Source organism: Phodopus roborovskii, unplaced genomic scaffold (assembly GCF_943737965.1).
Source record: "Phodopus roborovskii unplaced genomic scaffold, PHOROB, whole genome shotgun sequence".
NCBI classification, from domain to species: domain Eukaryota; kingdom Metazoa; phylum Chordata; class Mammalia; order Rodentia; family Cricetidae; genus Phodopus; species Phodopus roborovskii.
The window spans coordinates 2,289,088-2,306,649 of NW_026126611.1; the positions used below are offsets into that span (position 1 = coordinate 2,289,088).

Genomic DNA, 17,562 nt, shown 5'->3' on the forward strand with positions numbered 1-17,562 from the left:
ACGCTTATCCTAGGGAATCATGATTGCAAAACAGTAACAAAAACAAAACAAAACAAAAAAACCCTCATGTTTTAAGTCAGCTATGCCTTCGTGTTAAGCCACAGTTTTACGTGTCCTTGGCTACAGTGCAGCTCCTACACAGGAGGGACCGGGGGTGTGGGAGGATGGGCTGCACGAGGAGGGGGCGTGACTCTGGGGGCGGCCCGCAGGGTGCAGGGCACGAGGTGCAGCAGGTGAGGTCGGTCAGGTGGGCCGGGGCGAGGGGGGCGTGTCCCTTAAAAGGGAGCGTTTGCTTTGGGGGCGAGCGGGCGAGCGAGTCGGTCGGGATCAGGTGGTCTGCAGCTGCCCCTGCAGCGTGGGTCCTTCCCGGGCGAGCGCGTCCCGCAGGTCCGGCGTCCGGAACTGGAGCCCCGGGACTTTTCTGGGCGGGGCTGTGGGGGGCGTGTCCGCCCGGGGACCCGGGGCGTGGCTCCGACTGGCAGAAGGCTTCTTCCTCCTTGCAGCGGCGGTAGCGGTCGGTCCGTCCGTCTGTCGGTCCAGCAGCTGTGCCGGTGCTGGCGCGCGAAGGCTGCTGGGAGGCCGTGGAGCCCTGGGCAGCGCGATGGCGCCGGCGGTGGCTCGCGGAGCGCTCCCGGGCTGGGTCTCCGTGCTGGCTTGGGGCCTGGCGCTGTGGTGCCTGTGCGGGGCGGTCCCGCTGTGGAGGTGAGCGCCGGCGGGGTGGCGAGCATGCCCGCAGCGTTGGAGGCTGGGTTCGAGCCGGAGGATGATGCCCTTCTTCTTCTTTTTCAAGTCTTTCGTCCTCACCAACTACCCCCCCCTCCCTCCCCAAACCTCCGCGCGCTCGCACGCGCCCCTTCGGTCTCTCTGGGACGCACCGGCTAGCTCTGATCGTCTCTGCTTCAATTCTGCCAGGTTAATCCCGGCAACACATTCTGACTTTCCCCGCTCCTCTGCGTTGTATGTAACTTTAGCAAAAGCTTTCCGTGTTTACACCGCTGGAGCGGAAGAGGGGGGGCTTAGTTGCTCGCTAGAAGTACCGTGTTCCCAGAGAGTAACTGAAAAGCGGTTGCATTTGTTTGCTTTCCTATCTGTTTTTAAGGCAGGGCCCATCCCAGGGCGGGACGTGGTGTGCGGGGTGTGTATGTGTGCACAAAAGTTAGTCCCTGTCTAGGAGTGTGACCTTGGAGCCCCACCTACTCGCAGACCTGCCCTTCGCGACACGGTTGGTACCTGTGAGCAGCTAAGGTATATATCACCTGGAGCAATGAATGTCAGCTGAGGGCACCCTAGGTTGCAGTGTGCAATTCTCCTATAACCAGCGTAATGTATGCAGCTGAAAGAATGATTAGGCACCAGGGAATTCAAGCCCCAAGGCCAGGCGAATCCGTTGTGTTAGGTGGGTCTCCCTTTAGCTTCCCTGTGTCTTTGACCTGGAGTATTGGAGTAGGTGAGGCCTGAGGTGTTTTATCTTTTTGTCTGAATAGAGATAGTTTGGTTGAGGTTTGTTCCAAGGCCGCTGCTGTCTTACCTCCCTGGCTCATGTAAAAATTGCAGAGAAAGTTTCTGCTACGGGATGGCCAGAGCTTTAACTTTGTGTGTCCTATCTCTTCTGTGGAGAAGGCTTTCTTCATCTGGTTAGGCCATAAAAGCCTAACCAGATGTCTCGATTCCCAGGAGAACTACCATAATCCTCCTAAGGGCATGCCACCAGGGACATAATGAATCCCAGCTGGTCCCATATCTAACCACTGTTGCTTAAACTCTGCCTCTAACATAGGGACCGTTGGGGACAACCGCACGACAGCTCCAGAGTCCCTGTGTGAGGTCTCTGGATGGGGGAGCCTCAGCTCATAGGCTTGTGATATAAGCCCCTTGGTGTGCATACTGTAGTCTAGGTAACATGTGACAAGGCATAGAGCCCATGCCATTTCCATACCCTAGCTAACCTGTAACAAGGCTCCTTACCCAGGTTACACTGTGTCCAATGCACGTGACCAGGGATCACGCACGGACCAGGCTCTAGGTGACATTCGTATCCACGATGGTCTCTGAAGTGGCAGCCTGTGATCAGGGTTAGGTGAAGCTAAACTCCGAATAGGGTATTGGTAGTGTTTTCTCGGGCCGTGGTTTGTTTCGCCGCTTGAATTAGAGGGAAAAGGGTAAGTTTTCAGGGCCTGGGGTTCACAAAGATAGCTGAGGGATTGTGAGTCAGTGCTCATGAACCGCCCGAACATCCTGGGAAGGCAACTTATGGCTCAGTTCCTTTTCACCAGCAGACCTTCCTGGCTACAGCCCACCCTCTTCTGGCTGTGTCTGCGTTCTCCCTCACACACAAATACGTGCCATGCTATTCGTTTGTTTTCTGCCTTGCTCTGTGGCGTGTGCTTCAGGAGGTAGGGGAGTTTGTCCCTAGAACTATGTCTAGTCCTATAGATTCCATGTCCAAAGAGTGGTCGATTGGATGGGTGGACGTTTGTCACTTTAAAACATTCCTGAAAAATACATTTGTCTCTTCACAGTGGCGGCCACGAGTGGAAGAAACTAATTATGACCCAGCACTGGCCCCCCACAGTGTGCAAGGTGAGCTCTGCTCTGACCGGCTCTCTTGATCCGGTAAAACCTGTATGGGTTGCTTTGGGTGTACACACACGTGCCCACCTTGTATGCCAGGTGCATTAAGTCTGTGTAGTGGCTGTAGTGTAACTGGACCTCCTGACAGGTGATCTGCATGTGTCGGATTCTGAGGGTGACTGGAACGCCTTGGAACTTTGGGAGTACGCTCTCTCTCAGGACTGGAACTGGAAGCATGAAATGAAGGCATCAATTAGTGCGACTGATTCTTGGGACTATTTGTTCCGCTCTCTTGCCCAGCTCCTACTAGAGGTGACAGCCCTTAGTGTCCTAGACCTATACACGCACCACTCCAACGACTGCCTTCATCGTGTGGTGTCTTACTCATTTTATTTTTTGTTTGCCATGACAAGACGCCATGGCCAAGGCAACTTGTAGAAGCAAGAGGTGTTTTGTTTTGTGTGTGTGTGTGTGTGTGTGTGGTTGCTGTTTCACAGGGTTAGAGTCCATCACTATCAGGGAGGGGAGCATGATGGCCAGGTGGCCAGCAGGCCTGTGCAGGAGCGGTAGCTGAGAGCTCACATCTTGAGATGCAGACAGGAGGCAGAGAGAGAGGTACCGATAATGGCTGCGGCTTTGGAAACTTCAAAGCTCCGTAAACCTCCTTCAATGAAGCCACACCTCCCAGAGAGTGCCACCAATTTTGGAACTGAGCGTTCAGATACATGTACCTGTGGGAGTCAATTCATTCAGCCCCCCCCCCACACACACACAAATACAGTATCTCTGTGTGTATCCGATTGGGCACTAGTCTTGTTGATAGTTTTTCTGAAAACCTATTTGAGTTTAATTATGCAGCAGATACTATGTATCCAGCGGCTTTGATGCAGTTTGATCATCTCTCCCCAGGTTGAGAGAGTTCCTGCTTTGTGTCTCTCCTTGAGCTTGGAGTAGTGGGAATTTTATTTTTCACTTCCCCTGTCTTAATTTCCTGTTGACAAATGAAGAGACATTTCTGTTATCGTTGCCAAGTCATACTCTTGGCCTGGAAGCTTGCCGTAGCGCTCTTGCTACACCAAACCACTGTGGTTCCCTGGCTCTGGTGTGGGGGTAGCTAGGACCCCATTGGCTCTTCTCAGAGCAGGGATGACTCCCATTGCAGGGCCCATGTGAAAAGAGCTCTGCTTCAGGCCAGCACTAGAGTTTGCCCTCAAGGAGGAACAAGGCTAGTCTGGCCTGTTTGAGGAGGTGTGCCTGTGCCACGAGTATGCGTGGACATGCCCTCCTGCCTTAAAACTTGAGGGATTCAACTCGGAGGAAATCAGTCACTGTAAAAGTGTCACTGATGGCCCACAGGGATGGGACAGCTCCTACCTCAGTGTGCCCTTCTGCTGTCTTGTGTGTCCCTCCCCCCACCCCCAACCCCACCCCAGTGAGATAGACACATGTATGAATTACACCGGGGCATATCTGCCAGAGAGACCTCAGTGTTTTCTGATTGAGGAAGAAAGTCTCCTCTTATCTGGGTTACCTTCATAGAAGCCTGACTGGAGCTCGTCAAGGGCTTCTCTCAGTCACAGAGTACCCACAGGAGACATGAGCTCTCCTTCACAGAGGAGTTGGGGTGTTGGCTGAGGTATAGCATACGGCCAGTTGCTCTAGTCATTCAGTCATCCTGTAGCAGGCGGCTCTCCCCAGCGACTCAGTCACCCGAGCGGGACTCATTAGACTGACCCCCCCACAGCAAGAGGCTTCGTAGTGGGAAGGTGACTGGACAAGAGGTGCATGTTTGTCTGGAGTAAGTGGGTCCAAGCGTCACATCTGCCTGGTTACTGGTGTGTGTGTGTGTGTGTGTGTGTGTGTGTGTGTGTATCCTGACTTCTGTTCCATTTCATCTGGTCTGATAACCCAAGTATGTTTATTTCTATTATCATTTATTATGGAAAAATTTCACCTTAGAGGGCTCTAAGAAGGTCTTTTTTATCTTTTCGTCTCTGATTTTATCTTTATGGTTGAAGTCAGGGATACACTCACTCCATTACACTTGTTGGTGTCAAGTGTTCAGTACTTCTTGCTTTACTGATGCCTTTGGGTCTGGTACCAGAGCAGGCTTCAGAGTCATAGAGTATTGGGGTTTTCTTACACGTTTGCTTCTGGTGAGTGGATTGTTCATAGGTAAATGTGCGCATCCATATCTGTGAATGCATGAAAAGGGCAAAACTAGTTTCAGCTCAGTTGTTTGAGGACTGACCTACGCTGCCCAGCCCGGTATTTCCTCATGAGTATGATGCTAAACTATACTTGCACAATGCTAACACCGGATTTACCTCCTATTAGTAATGTGCGTATGTCTAGTTGATGTACATTAAAAGAAAACAGAGTTGATAAATACTTAAACAACCAATTACCTACCTTACCTGTGTGTTTTTTTTTTTTTTTCCTTTTCTTTCCTCTAGGAAGTTAACAGCTGCCGAGACACTCTGGATTATTGGACGATACATGGACTATGGCAAGCATCCAATTCAGTAGAAGCCATAGAAGCAGTTGGGGAAAAGCTAGCTTGAGTCTAGTCACCATAATTAGACATGTCACCCTTGTTAGGTGTTTATTTAGCTGACCAGACTCATGTGTATGCACACACACACACACACACACACACACACACACACACACTCTTATGTGTGTATGGATGTTTTACCTGTGTGTGTGTGTGTGTGTGTGTGTGTGTGTGTGTGTGCTTAAGGATGCCAGAAGTGGGCGTTATCCCTGGAGCTGTAGTTACAGGTGGCTGTGAGCCACCATGTGGGTGCTGGAATTGAACACAGGGTTTTTCTGGAAGAGCAGCCGGCGGTGCTCTTAACCTCTTAACCACTGAGCCATCCCTCCAGCCTCCTAATTTGTAATTGTAAATTTTATAATAGGTGATTTACCTATTATCAAAGAGAAGCAGACGTCCTGTTTCCTCTCTTACTTTGTTCTTAGGGACCATCATAAATAAATATTTAAAACTCAAAGTGTTAGGCCAGTAGATAAACAGACAAATAATCGGTTTTACACATTTTACAGTCAGCCAGCCCCCACCGTGGTTGGCTGCTGCCTTTCTCTTTAGCCCTTTCTCTATGCGTGCACTTGTGGTGTTGAAGTGTGCATATTCATTTGCCATCTGTAGAGTGGACTCAGTCCCGGTCTGTTTCCCATCCTGACAGTCCAGCTTGTCTGTCTGTCTGTCTGAAGCTGGGCCTGACTGAATCCGTTTGTCCCTTTTTCAGAACAAAGGGCTTACTCAGGACCGTTCTGGCTTGGAGTAGGGGGTCCCTGATTAGTTCAGACTTTAAGGAGAGCACTTTCTAGTGTCGTAATGCCAGGTACAAGGCTCCCTCACTAAGACTAATAATTCCTCTTCTCTTTCCATTTGGATCTCAAGGCCTGATAGAGCAGAAGACTGCAACCCGTCCTGGCAGTTCCACTTATACGAGATTAAGGTATCCGTCGTCTTTTTGTTACACCCCTATTGCAAGTAGAGTGTTGAGCTAAATGAGCTCGTTCTTCAAAAGTCTGCCTTCAAAGTCATGCTTAAAATCACAGGGTGTGGAATGAATACACTAGCCCTGAGCCCCTTGGTCTATGGAGTAATTTCTGCACTCTACAGCAGCCTCATAAATGAATACACTAGCCCTGAGCCCCTTGGTCTATGGAGTAATTACTGCACTCTACAGCAGCCTCATCAACACAAAAGGAAGAAACAAAGTCCACCTTTCTCCTCCTTGTCTTAGGTCTGAGTGGCTGCTAGAAGCAAGTTCAGGTGGTAGCAGAGTCTGTCCTGTCTGCCCAGACTCTTATGCTCATATGCCAGCCCTAGGAAGTCCTTAGCCCTGGGGCTTCTGGGTCAGTGAGTGTTTAAGTGGGCCCTTGGTCTGGGTGGTAAGGATGACACACTTCCAGACAGCTGTGGCTTGGAGAGTAGGTACATGGTACCCAAGGCTGGTCATTCTGGCCATAGATGCTATGCATTTCGAAGTAGGAACTCTTAGCAAGGAGGAATTGATAGACCTCTCCGGCGTCAAAATCCCTGCTACAGGTAGATGGTAGGATTCTAAGTCATGAGCTTATGAGAGATTTTAACAGAAATGCTTGTGAGATTCCCGTGGCGTATTGAACCTACTCGTACGTGTTCCATCTTTCCTTAAGGGACACCAACAACAACTGTGTTTGGTCATGGCAGGCCCACCAGGTGAATGTAAAGAGCCAAACATGTTTTTGGGTGACAGGAATAACTGTCTTTTATTAAGTGTCTGACTTTACACTATGTAACTATGCATACGTTACAGCTATCATGTGACCCATCACCGGGTGGTTACTGTGTTATCAGTCCTTGCTACACTTTGGGGAGAGCAATAGAAGTTTGCCAGCGGCACATAAAAACTGCAGACAATTCCAGGCTTCTCTGGTTTCTCAAGAATCCAGGTGCCAAGTCTGTCTGTGTCAGGCCAGGTCCTCCAGGAAACAGATGCTGAGGTAAACGTAGATAGCGAGGCTGACTGTAGCTGACTACCCAGTCATAGCTGACTGTAATTTATTAAAACCACATTGGGGTCTGGAGAGATGGCTCAGTGATTAAGAGCACTGGCTGCTCCTCCAGAGGACCTGGGTTCAATTCCAGCACCCATTTCCTAGGACTTCCTGACATCCTCCACGAGACAACACATGCAGGCAACACACCAGTGAACAGAAGATAAAAATAAATTACATTTTTTTTTTTTACGAAGTTCATTTTCCTTAAAACCAAAATCACTCAGTTTCTGTAGAGAGTATAAGAAGTTGCCAGTGCCCACTATTTTGCAAGCCATCACGCTGAGGTACGAGGCAAAGTTTTCAGTTAGCAACAGTTGAACCTGGGAGGAACCTCATTGGATATGATGCTGTTGCTGCACAGAGCCCACTGTACAAGGTGATTGTAAAGCAACCAGGGCAAAGGAGGCCAGGAGAGGGGAGGGTTAAGTGGTTTCACTGCTAGCCGTCTCACCGGGGGAGATTGAGAACTGCAGGGTTGAGCTGACTTCTGCCAGCATTGGGCCAGTGGGTCTGTAGTGGCCAGGCTCTATTGTTTCTCCTTCAGAGAATCCTGGTTTGCTTGTGTAGCATTAATGTCTGATGGAGTGTGTCTCCAACAGGAAAGTGCCCTCGTTTGGCTGTAAGTTACATCATCTCCCTAGACTATTGTCAGAGGTCTCACTGGGGCTGAGGGATCTCACCGTGACTCAGGATTTGCCCTTTTCCAGAATGTCTTGTGGTTGGAGTTGTACAGTACATGGCTTTTTCCAGTCTGCTGCTATCACACATCAAAGTACATTTAAAGTTCCTCATGTGTTTTTGTAGTTTTAGAGGCTCATTTTTTCATCAGTTTATCATTCCCTTTATATTCTCTCTCTCTCTCTCTCTCTCTCTCTCTCTCTCTCTCTCTCTCTCTCTGCCTCTGTCTGTCTATGGTTTTCTCTCTCTCTCTCTCTCTCTGTATAGCTCCAGCTGTCCTGGAATTCCCTCTGTAGACCAGGCTGGTCTGGAACTCAGAGGCCTGCTTACCCCTGCCTCCTAAGTGCTGGGATTAAAGGCGTGTGCCACCACACACTTCACGCATAAGAAACATAACAATCATTTTGCTTAGTTAAATTGTCAGCGCTTGAATGCCCTTTGCTTAGTATATTAGCTTGTTAAATTTGAGTTTGTTAGGTCCTGGGTAAACTTTGTGTTTAAATTACACACAGGACCTTTTGCGAGACATGAAGATCTACTGGCCCGATGTAATTCACCCATCTTCCAATCGCAGCCAGTTCTGGTGAGTGTGAGTCTCCGATGGCCATATGCATTTTTAATGTAGGGGGTGAAGAATTTCTCAGGGTGCTCTGGATGGCAGCTTGTGGGAGGGAGAACAGGTGAAAGACTGTCTCTAGAGGCCGAGCGCTGCCTTTTGTCAAGAAATGGTTCTGGTGTGTAGCTTTGAAGGCCTCTATCCAGTGGGTTAAGATGGATGGGTCAGGTGGTTTTTATGTTACGAGCTTGTTTTTCTAGTCTGTTGTTATTTCACCCATTGCTTCATTTAAAAAGCCATATCTCCTAAAATTTAGCAAGCCAAATGCTGGCATATTTAAAAAAAAAAAAAAAAAAATCCAAATCAGACGTACACACACACAGAGCATGCCTTAAAGATAGTGATCTCATGGTGATCTGGCCAGAGACTTGAGAGTATCACAGGGACAGTCTACAGGGACAGACTCCTTCCAGGTCAGCAGGAGGTCAGCCTGGAATTAATCCAGTTGTTTGAAAAGCACTGTGCTTTTAAAAGTAAATAAAATTGATTCAAGTAAAGGTGATTTTTTTTCCTACATCGTCTTTCAATGTGAAAATTTGTAATTCATATTACAGCTTCCAGACACCTCAATTTAACCTAGAAATATTTGTGTGTAGAATTTTTAGGGGAATAAAAAGCTTAAGTTTGGTAAAGTGATTTAAAGCAGCTGAATATAAACAATGCCCCTTCCTGGATCATAGCGTGGAGGATGACTTTTTTTCTGGAGGGCGTGCTATTTTAGGATCCATGGTTGTGATCACCCTTAGACGATCAGAACATTCAGTGAGAGCCTGGGTAATGAATAGCTTACTATATGGAATCTAGGCTGTCCCCTCCACTCTGAGCTCTCTGAGCTAGACTCCCAGTATTGTTAATTCTGAGGAAGCTGCTCACTAAGTTGCTCAGGGTAGCCTTGAACTCATTTTGCAGTGTAGGCAAGCCTTGAACTTGTCTTTGATAGCCTGTATTCTAGAAAGTGCTTCAACTTAATGGCTATAATGAATTGGAGAATACCTCTGTGAGTGGTGTTAATTTGGAGGCTGACGGGGAACGGGATCATGGTGACAAACCACCCCGCCCCCTCTTTGGGCCTTCCATGGAGTCATGAATGGATTGTGCCACTCTCCGAAGTTATGCATTGGCTCTACAGAGGACCACACATTGCTGTGTAATGGGCCAGATGTCACAACAGTGACATTTTCCTCCTCAGTTAAATTGTCATTATTTGAGTCTGTTGGGTTTTTGTTTGTTCTTTTTGTCTTTCTTTTCTGAGACAGGGGTTTCTCTGTGTAACAATCCTAGCTGCCCTACAACTCACTCCGTAGACCAGGCTGGCCTCGAACTCACAAGAGATCCACCTGCCTCTGCCTCCCAAGTGCTGGGATTAAAGGCGTGCACCACCGCCGCCTGGAGTGTGTTGTGGTTTAGAGATGCCCTGGCATGGAAAACATGCGCAGAGTGAGCAATGCTCTCTGGCGATCATTGCGTGTTGCTGGGGCCTTGCTCTTTAGCACAGGGTATCTGACCTTGCTTTGTGAATGCAGTGGCACGGCTCAGTGCATGTGACAGCTCTGGTCTAGAGGACCTGTCTGAGCATTCTTACCGTGAATCTCACAGGAAACATGAGTGGGATAAACATGGCACGTGTGCTGCCCAGGTGGATGCCCTCAATTCCGAGAAGAAATACTTTGGGAAGAGCCTGGATCTGTACAAGCAGCTTGACCTCAACAGGTGTGTACACATCTCACCGTAGGCTTTCTGTCATTGACTTGAGGTCAGCCACTCCTGCTAACGACCTGTGTGTCACGGTCCCCAAAAGTGGTGTGCTGGGCTCACTCCCGGGAAGTAATTGAGCCCCTGAAAAGTCTTTGATGATTTTAGTTTACGACCACAGAGTGCACAGACCTAGCCTGCCTCATGGTGTTATTAATGATCATCGGCCCCTGGGAAGTGAAGCCTGACTGGCGGGCACGTCTCTGGAAAAGTTGCTGCCTTAAGATCATTTCCCTAGAGGCACCGGGCGTCAGTCGATCTTCGTATCTGGTTGTAGTGCTCCTTGAACCAGTGTGAGGTGGTGGCCAAGGGTCCTTTAAGCCCTAGAAATAAGCCAAATCCATGTAGATTTTTACTGCCTGCCCTGACCTCAGTTCTGGATGGTAGTAAATATGTAAGAACAACATGTTGTATTGTGCCAAGTGTATTAAGTGTTTCTTGTTTATTGTTTATTAGTGTGTGTGTGTGTGTGTGTGTGCGCGTGCGTGCGCACGCTCATGCACACATGCATAGGGGGAGGTCAGAGGACAACTTTGGAGATGGTTCTCTTCCACAAATTGCACGGGTGGGTCCTGGGGATTGAACCCGGGTAGTTCGGCTGAGCCATCTTGCAGGCTCTTAAGTGTTGCTTATTGTGAGTGAACACTATAAACCAACGAACTCTGCGAGATTAAGGAGAGGGCTCAGAGTAGGGGCTCAGCCTGCAGTGGGCTGAGTGTAGATAGCTTTCAGAATTTGTAGACTGAAATCTTCGTCCCTAGGCAGGTGGTCCATGAGTATGGAGCTGTCATGAGTGGAATTAGTTCCCCTACAGCAACCTCTGGAGGGTCAGGGAGCTTGTTAACCCCGCCCCCATGTAAGGACACAGATATACAGACTGTGAGACCACCAGGCACAGAACTTTGATCTCAAGAGTCCCCAGCCTCTAGACATGTGAGGAATAAATGTCTGCTGATAACGAGGGAGTTTTTCAGCGTCTGCACACTGCTTGCCATTTGCACAGCTTGTTCTACTCAGAGCAGTTCTTCAGACGAGAATAATCCCAAGATCCTTTGCTCATCAACCATATTTGAGGTTCATGAATTCGATCTGCTGAAGAGATGAGTAAGCCCCGATTGGTCCTCTGCACACAGGCTTTGCATCTTTAGCACAGAAAGATGATGTGTCATCTTCTCACACATAGTTTTCAGGGTCTCAAAAGCAGCTGGGGTTTGATCAATTAATCTGGCAGTAGAACAGGAAAGGCGGGTGCCTTTGGAGAGATGAGATAACCAAAAATAAAATAAAATAAAAAGCCTGAGAAGGCCTTGAAGCATAGGACCGAAGGCCTTGTGATCCTTTCTGACATAAATCGTCCGATTTGGTTGTAAGACCTCTTTAGATCTTATCCCTGTGATATAAAAAGAATGGTTGGGTAGTGCTCAGATTTTGAAGTTGCTTTTTTTCTTTTAAAATTTTGCCTTATTAGGCTGGGTATGGTGGCACACGCCTTTCACCCCAGCACTTTGGAGACAGAGGCAGGTGGATCTCTGTAAGGTTGAGTCCAGCTTGCTCTGCACAGCAAATTCCAGGAGAGCCAGGGCTCCACAGTGAGACCCTGTCTCAAAACAAAATAAAATGTCCAAATATCTGCATTATTAAGTACATACTGGGAGGTACGTACCAGGGACTGTAACAGGCCCTCGGCATCGTGAGTTCTGTATATAGTTTATTTAACCTGTGGGGTTTTCTGAGAAGACAGTGTCTCATGCAGTAATCCTTGACCTCCAAAGTGAAGGATTTTTGGAAATCTACGAGGCTCTTGGAAGCCACTGTGAGGAACCCCTCAAGAAGGCGAGTCATGTGCTTCTGGAGCACAGGAAGGCGGCAGGAAGGCTGGGAGCATCTTCTGGTGAGAAGGTACCAGCCTGGTAGCCACACACTGTGGTGTGAGTTGAGGCTAATTCACGTAACAAACAGGAGAAGAATAACTCTTGCTATGATCTGAGAGTGGCCAGAGTGACTGGTAGCTCCTGTCTGTATCCTCTGAACCCCCCTAGCTCCTCCTTAGAGACTCCTACAGTGCTTTTAACCCACAGATGCTCAGCAACATTTTCTGGTAATGCTATTAAAAAACAACAGTTTAAAAAAAAAACCCTCTGGTCAAAAATTACATTAACACGTTAACATAACATGTTATTCAGAGCACTAAAGTTTTTTTAACTTATAGTAAATGTTGCTTTGAAGTTGGAATATTTTATACTTTCTTGGAACCCTGTGTTGTTCATAGACTGACAAGCCAGGGCAGGCAGTGTCACACTTAGGTGGCTTTGTGTGTGTGGGGGGTGCATTTCTGGGGTTCCAGGGACCTTGTCCCTTGCTGCCACAGACTGATGGCAATTAGAAGGACATGCAGCCTCAAACCTACCCCTTTGGATCACAAGCCTGATCTATCCAGAGAATTCCTTCAGAGTGAGTGGTCTAGGGATTTAAGCGTGTTTCGAGAAACTATGATAGGATTCTAGGCTATGTGTCTTTTAATTCCTTGAAGGTCTGCCCAGCACAGACCTTCAGGGTGAGCCCTGCTAAGCTATCTTGCAGGTCGCACAGGGTATGTTGCTTTGGATGGGGTGGTGTGGACTGGTACCTGCTCTGCCGCTTCAGATCCTAGAAGTGCCCGCATAGACTGGGGGACTGCGTCTCTGCTGTTCTTGTTAATGGAAGTGGGGAGGACACGCTTCTTTAAAAAGTGTCCTAATTTTCACTCTGGGATCCGGTGAGAAGAGCAAAGTGCTATGTACTGTCATAATGCAGCCGATTTTCAAATTTTATTTTAGTGTACTGCTAAAGTTTGGGATCAAGCCATCTATCAATTACTACCAGGTAAGCCTTACCTTTCTCCTTCTGTCTTGTGCCTAGTGTTTGTCATTGGTGGGGACATTTGGCAGGATCCATTCACCTTGTGAGCTGAGCTTGGGTTTTAAAATAACCTAGCGCCGACTGCTTGAAATGGTTCTCCTTGAGTTGTATGTGTTTGCATCTGAGCATGCACCGAAGGTTGCTTAGGCCACTGACTTGGAGGCATAGAGCCACGGTTCTGCCCAGCAGAGGTCCTGCAGGTTCAGCATGGGGTGGACTGTGGATGAGTTAGAAAAGGCGTTTATACAGCTGGGCGGTGGCGGAACACGCCTTTAGTCCCAGCACTCTGGAAGGCAGAGGCTGGCGGATCTCTGTGATTCGAAGCCAGCCTAGTCTACAGAGCTGTCATGGTGTTTGAGGGGAAATAAATCCGCATTTTGTCTTTCGAGTACACGACATGACACAGAAAATAATGGTGCATCTTGTTGACTAAGATGGACGTATGCGTCAACTGTGGGTTGTCTTTTTTTATTTTATTTTGCATAGGGATATCTCACTCAGAAGCTTAAAAATATGCCCGGGCTTACGGGAGAGTTTGCACATGGTCGCTTTAGGGCGATTCTCTGAGGTGGTTTTTTTTTTTTGTTTGTTTGTTTGTTTTTGTGCTTATTATAAGGTGTGGCTTTACAAACAGTGCAAGAGGAGAGCCATTGTGGGCCAGGGATGGACACTGCAGTGACTCTGCCGTGTGTGACAGTGTGTGACATAACCCTACAGCTTTGTCTGTAGGACTGTGCGTTCCTTTTCCCGTTGATGTGCATCTCCACTGGACAGTAGGGAGTTGGAGGCTGGCTGGGCTTGAGGTCAACGCTTTAGCCGCCACTTAAGTTAGAACCCTGTGGGCAGCCACAGGGCGAGGCTTTGTAGGGTTTCCCCTAGCTCACCTGGACTCGTGCTTAAGCTGGATGGGGTGGTGGTGTCTACAGCTTCACCTGGCTTGATGTTCAGAGATGGTATCCATGGTGACAGGAATGGCAAGAACAGCCTCATGCACTCGGTAAGGTTGCAGGGATAACAGACCTGGACTTGGAAAAGGGATCCGAAGCGTTTGACTTAGCAGCAGGGTTTCAGCTCTGCACCCAGCATCCGAGCCTGTGTGTGCTCGTTTGCTCTAAGGCACATTGGTGCTGCTGGACCCCTTGGTGGTGGTGGTGGTGGTGGTGGTGAGGGGGCACCTGGCGGAAGACTCCACTGGCAGGTGGAGTGCAGGGTTCACAGTTTGTGTGGTAGCGAGCACAGCCATAGCGGGAAGGCAGGTCTCTTTGGAGACCCCGGAGTAAGAGTGTGTGTGGCATAGGGACTGGGCACTGGCAAGAGCCAGGTCATGCTGTGAGACACAGGCAGCGCCGGGAAGTTCCTGATGAAGCTGTGTCTCAAACAGCGTTCTGATCCCCTGGTGCTAGAGACCAAGGGCAAAGGGAGGAATGATTAAGGCTGAGCCTTGTGGCAGCCTCTGGACTTGTCTTGTGTAGGGCAGGCCCTGGCCTCTCTGTGGTACTCAGTAAAGGGGAAGGCGATCGATACAACCAGACCATGTGAATTTGAGGGTCGCAAGAGGCTGCACAGGTGGATAGAAGTGCCTCTGCCAAAGTCCACGGCAGAGAGGGCGGGTAGATGGTGGGTAGAGAAGCGTCTCTTGTAGGAGAGGAGAGGAGGAGGGTGCTCCAGAGTGGAGTGTGATCGGCAAGGAGGGTGCTCATCCTGTGATGGAGCACACATGGTCTAATTTCGTAGTTCACTGATAGGAGGTGGGTGCCCTGTGATGGCGGCTGCGCCCCCTGCAGAGAAGGGGCCTGCAGTGGGGAGGGCTTCAGGAGTGGGAAGGCCTTCGGAAAAGCTTTGAGGGTTCCGACAGTCACTTGGCATAGGTGGTTTTAGGCAGGGTAGTTAGTGTAGAGGAAGAAGCTGAGCTGCGCTGGGCTGGAGACAGGGAAGAATCAAGCTGTCCAGTGGAGAGGTAGGGGGAGCAGAGAGGAAAGAAAATCTTGGGGATGATTGGGCCTCTTGGGTAGAGCCCAGGTTGGTAAGATGGCTGTGATCTGCCCTTCAGTGATGGATCCAGGGTACCCTCAAGCTTTACTCCAGGTCTTGTGTGTGTGTGTGGGGGGGTTACCCTTTAAAAGACAAAACCAGGGAGTGTGTGAGAATCCTCCTGCTGAAATTCATTGCTAACACTTTCACTTAACATCAGCTTGCAGATTTCAGAGATGCACTCACCAGAATCTACGGCGTGGTGCCTAAAATCCAGTGCCTTCTGCCGGAACAGGTCAGACTCGCATTCTGTCACCCTGTCTGTCTCTATGGAGAGATGGTTTTATTTCCTGATAGTTTTGTCTCCACTGTGGAGTTTCCTGGGCAGAGTTGCATTTTGGCATATTTCCCGTGTATATATGTATATAGGCAAGTGCATGGGAAAGCTTCTAAAGTTCCTTCCTTGGGGTGGGGGACACACAAAGAACCATGTGCTTGCCCCCTCTTAAGGACTCAAAACCTCAAAACCACGCCGAGGCAGGATTCCACCAAAGTTCACTGAACTTAGTTACAGAACGTAGGTGTGGGATTACCTACCGGGGCATGGGTGGGTGCCACTCTCCTAAAACGCCCACACCAGAATGTCTTTACCCCAGCGTCGGTGAGGGCTTTTCCAGAGCCACATGGCCACTTCTAGTCTTCTCCAGCCTATATATTCAAGCCCCGCGGAGACCACAAGCAGTTGAGTTGCCTACAAAGGGAGATAGGAAGCAGCTGGATATGCAGGTGAGGGTCACATGAAGGAGTCTAGATGGGATGATCTTTTGCAAGTCGCACAGCTGAAACCACCAAGATGGCAGCTGTTTGGTCAAAGACTAGTTCCGGGAAACACTGTAGGCTTTGATTTTACACCATTTCATTCTAGCAAGAATATTTTGTTAGGAGGGGAAGGGAGAGGGAGGAGAGGGAGATATAGTTCTAAGTTAAACATTTGTAAGTTTCTAAGATTTCTTTTTTTTTGCTTTTTCCGTTTATTTATTTGTTTGATTTTGTTTTTGAGACGGTGGTCTCTCTGTTATATAACTGGCTGTCCTGGCACTGGCTCTATAGGACCAGTCTGGCCTCCACCTTACAGAGATCCACCCGTCTCTCTGGGAGCTGCCACACCTGGTAGTTTCTAAGCTCTTACATTGGCCACTCTCAATCACTTTAATTGTAGTTTACTGTCTAATTTCTAGATAAAATTGCAGTTTTTTTTTCCCTCCAGCTTACAAACAAAATTGAGATTCGTTTGGCTGCCAGGATCTATTATCTTGACGTTTACTTTGCCAGGATCCCCATGTGTGCTATGGGCACTTTTTGTTTTGTTTTGTTTGTCTTCCAAGCTGAAAACACTACCTCTGTCTAGGCTTCCAGGCAAGGAGAGGTGAGCCCTAGGTGATGTGAGGAACAAGCCTCTACCCAGGTGTGCCCCTCCCCCCACCACACACACACACACACACACACACACACACACACACACACACACACACACACGAGCATCAGCCTGCCTTTGTTCAGAGAAGCTTTGCTCAGAGTCTGGAGTCTGTGTCCTGGTGCTGGGGCTTTTGGGCTTTTGTTGTTTAAGTGCTGAAGTATTGTGATCCCCGGCTGCATGATGATCCATGGCTCTTTTGAGTTCTGGAATGTCCGCGTTTTCCTCTTTTCAGGGGGAGGAGGTACAGACACTTGGTCAGATAGAGTTGTGCTTCACCAAGGAGGACTTCCATCTGCGAAACTGCACAGAGCCAGGTGAGCAGCTGTCCTCCAAGCAGGAAGCCCAGCTGGCCACGGGGGCTTCGAAACGTGAGATGATGGTCTGTGAAGATGGTCCAATCTTCTATCCTCCACCTGCAAAGACCCAACGCTGATGCTCACATTTTGGAAGTATTTTATGTTCCACAAAGTAAGAAAAAGTCACAAGTTACTGCTTTCTAAAAATCCACTCAAAGGTCTCTTACAATGTGTTTGGCTTTTTTTTTTTCCTTGTGTGGTAATGAGTTGGTTTTTGTCCAGTCTTAATTAGTAGGAGCTCCCATGTTCTGTCTGCCAGCCGACAGCAAACAGCTGGTGTCAGAGCTTATTTCCTGTCCAAAAGTAGCTAGATGCACACTGGTAATATGGACTTGGAAGTCTTGGCACAGCAATTTTTTTTGGGGGGGGGTCAAGTTTAAATCATCCCATTCTTTTTTTTTTTTTAAATTTAAAGAAGTTTATTGTGTGTGTGTTGGGGGTCAGTGTGTACATACTGTGGAATCTATATAGAGGTCAGAAGACAAATTTTGGGGACCATTTTCTTCAGCATATGTTCTGGGGATCAAACCAAGATCACCATGTCCCAGTGAATGGCCGTGAGCAGAAATCCTTGGCAGTTTATACAGATGTTGGGCTATGCCATCAGTAAATCTCCTTTAGGTCCCTGCCCCGAGTTCATTTTGAGCAATTAAACGTGTTTTATAGAGACA

General features: G+C 48.5%; 1 protein-coding gene across 1 annotated transcript; it reads left to right on the forward strand.

Moving 5' to 3' along the window:
* Nucleotides 1-507: 507 nt before the first annotated feature.
* Rnaset2 (ribonuclease T2) lies at nt 508-17,051 on the forward strand. The gene is made up of 9 exons (XM_051206145.1): nt 508-702; nt 2,520-2,580; nt 5,028-5,080; nt 5,996-6,053; nt 8,334-8,404; nt 10,034-10,147; nt 13,006-13,051; nt 15,279-15,353; nt 16,768-17,051. Exons 1-9 carry the CDS (start codon nt 602-604, stop codon nt 16,966-16,968), a joined length of 780 nt encoding a protein of 259 aa, XP_051062102.1. The 5' UTR covers nt 508-601; the 3' UTR covers nt 16,969-17,051.
* The last annotated feature ends 511 nt before the right edge of the window (nt 17,052-17,562 follow it).

What these genes read in the sequence shown, in the direction of transcription:
- Rnaset2 (XM_051206145.1), top strand. Translation starts at nt 602, where the DNA reads ATGGCGCCGGCGGTGGCTCGCGGAGCGCTCCCGGGCTGGGTCTCCGTG. An exon ending in GGGGCGGTCCCGCTGTGGAG is followed by an intron (nt 703 to 2,519) that starts GTGAGCGCCGGC and finishes GTCTCTTCACAG; the next exon opens with TGGCGGCCACGAGTGGAAGA. An exon ending in TCCACTTATACGAGATTAAG is followed by an intron (nt 6,054 to 8,333) that starts GTATCCGTCGTC and finishes AATTACACACAG; the next exon opens with GACCTTTTGCGAGACATGAA.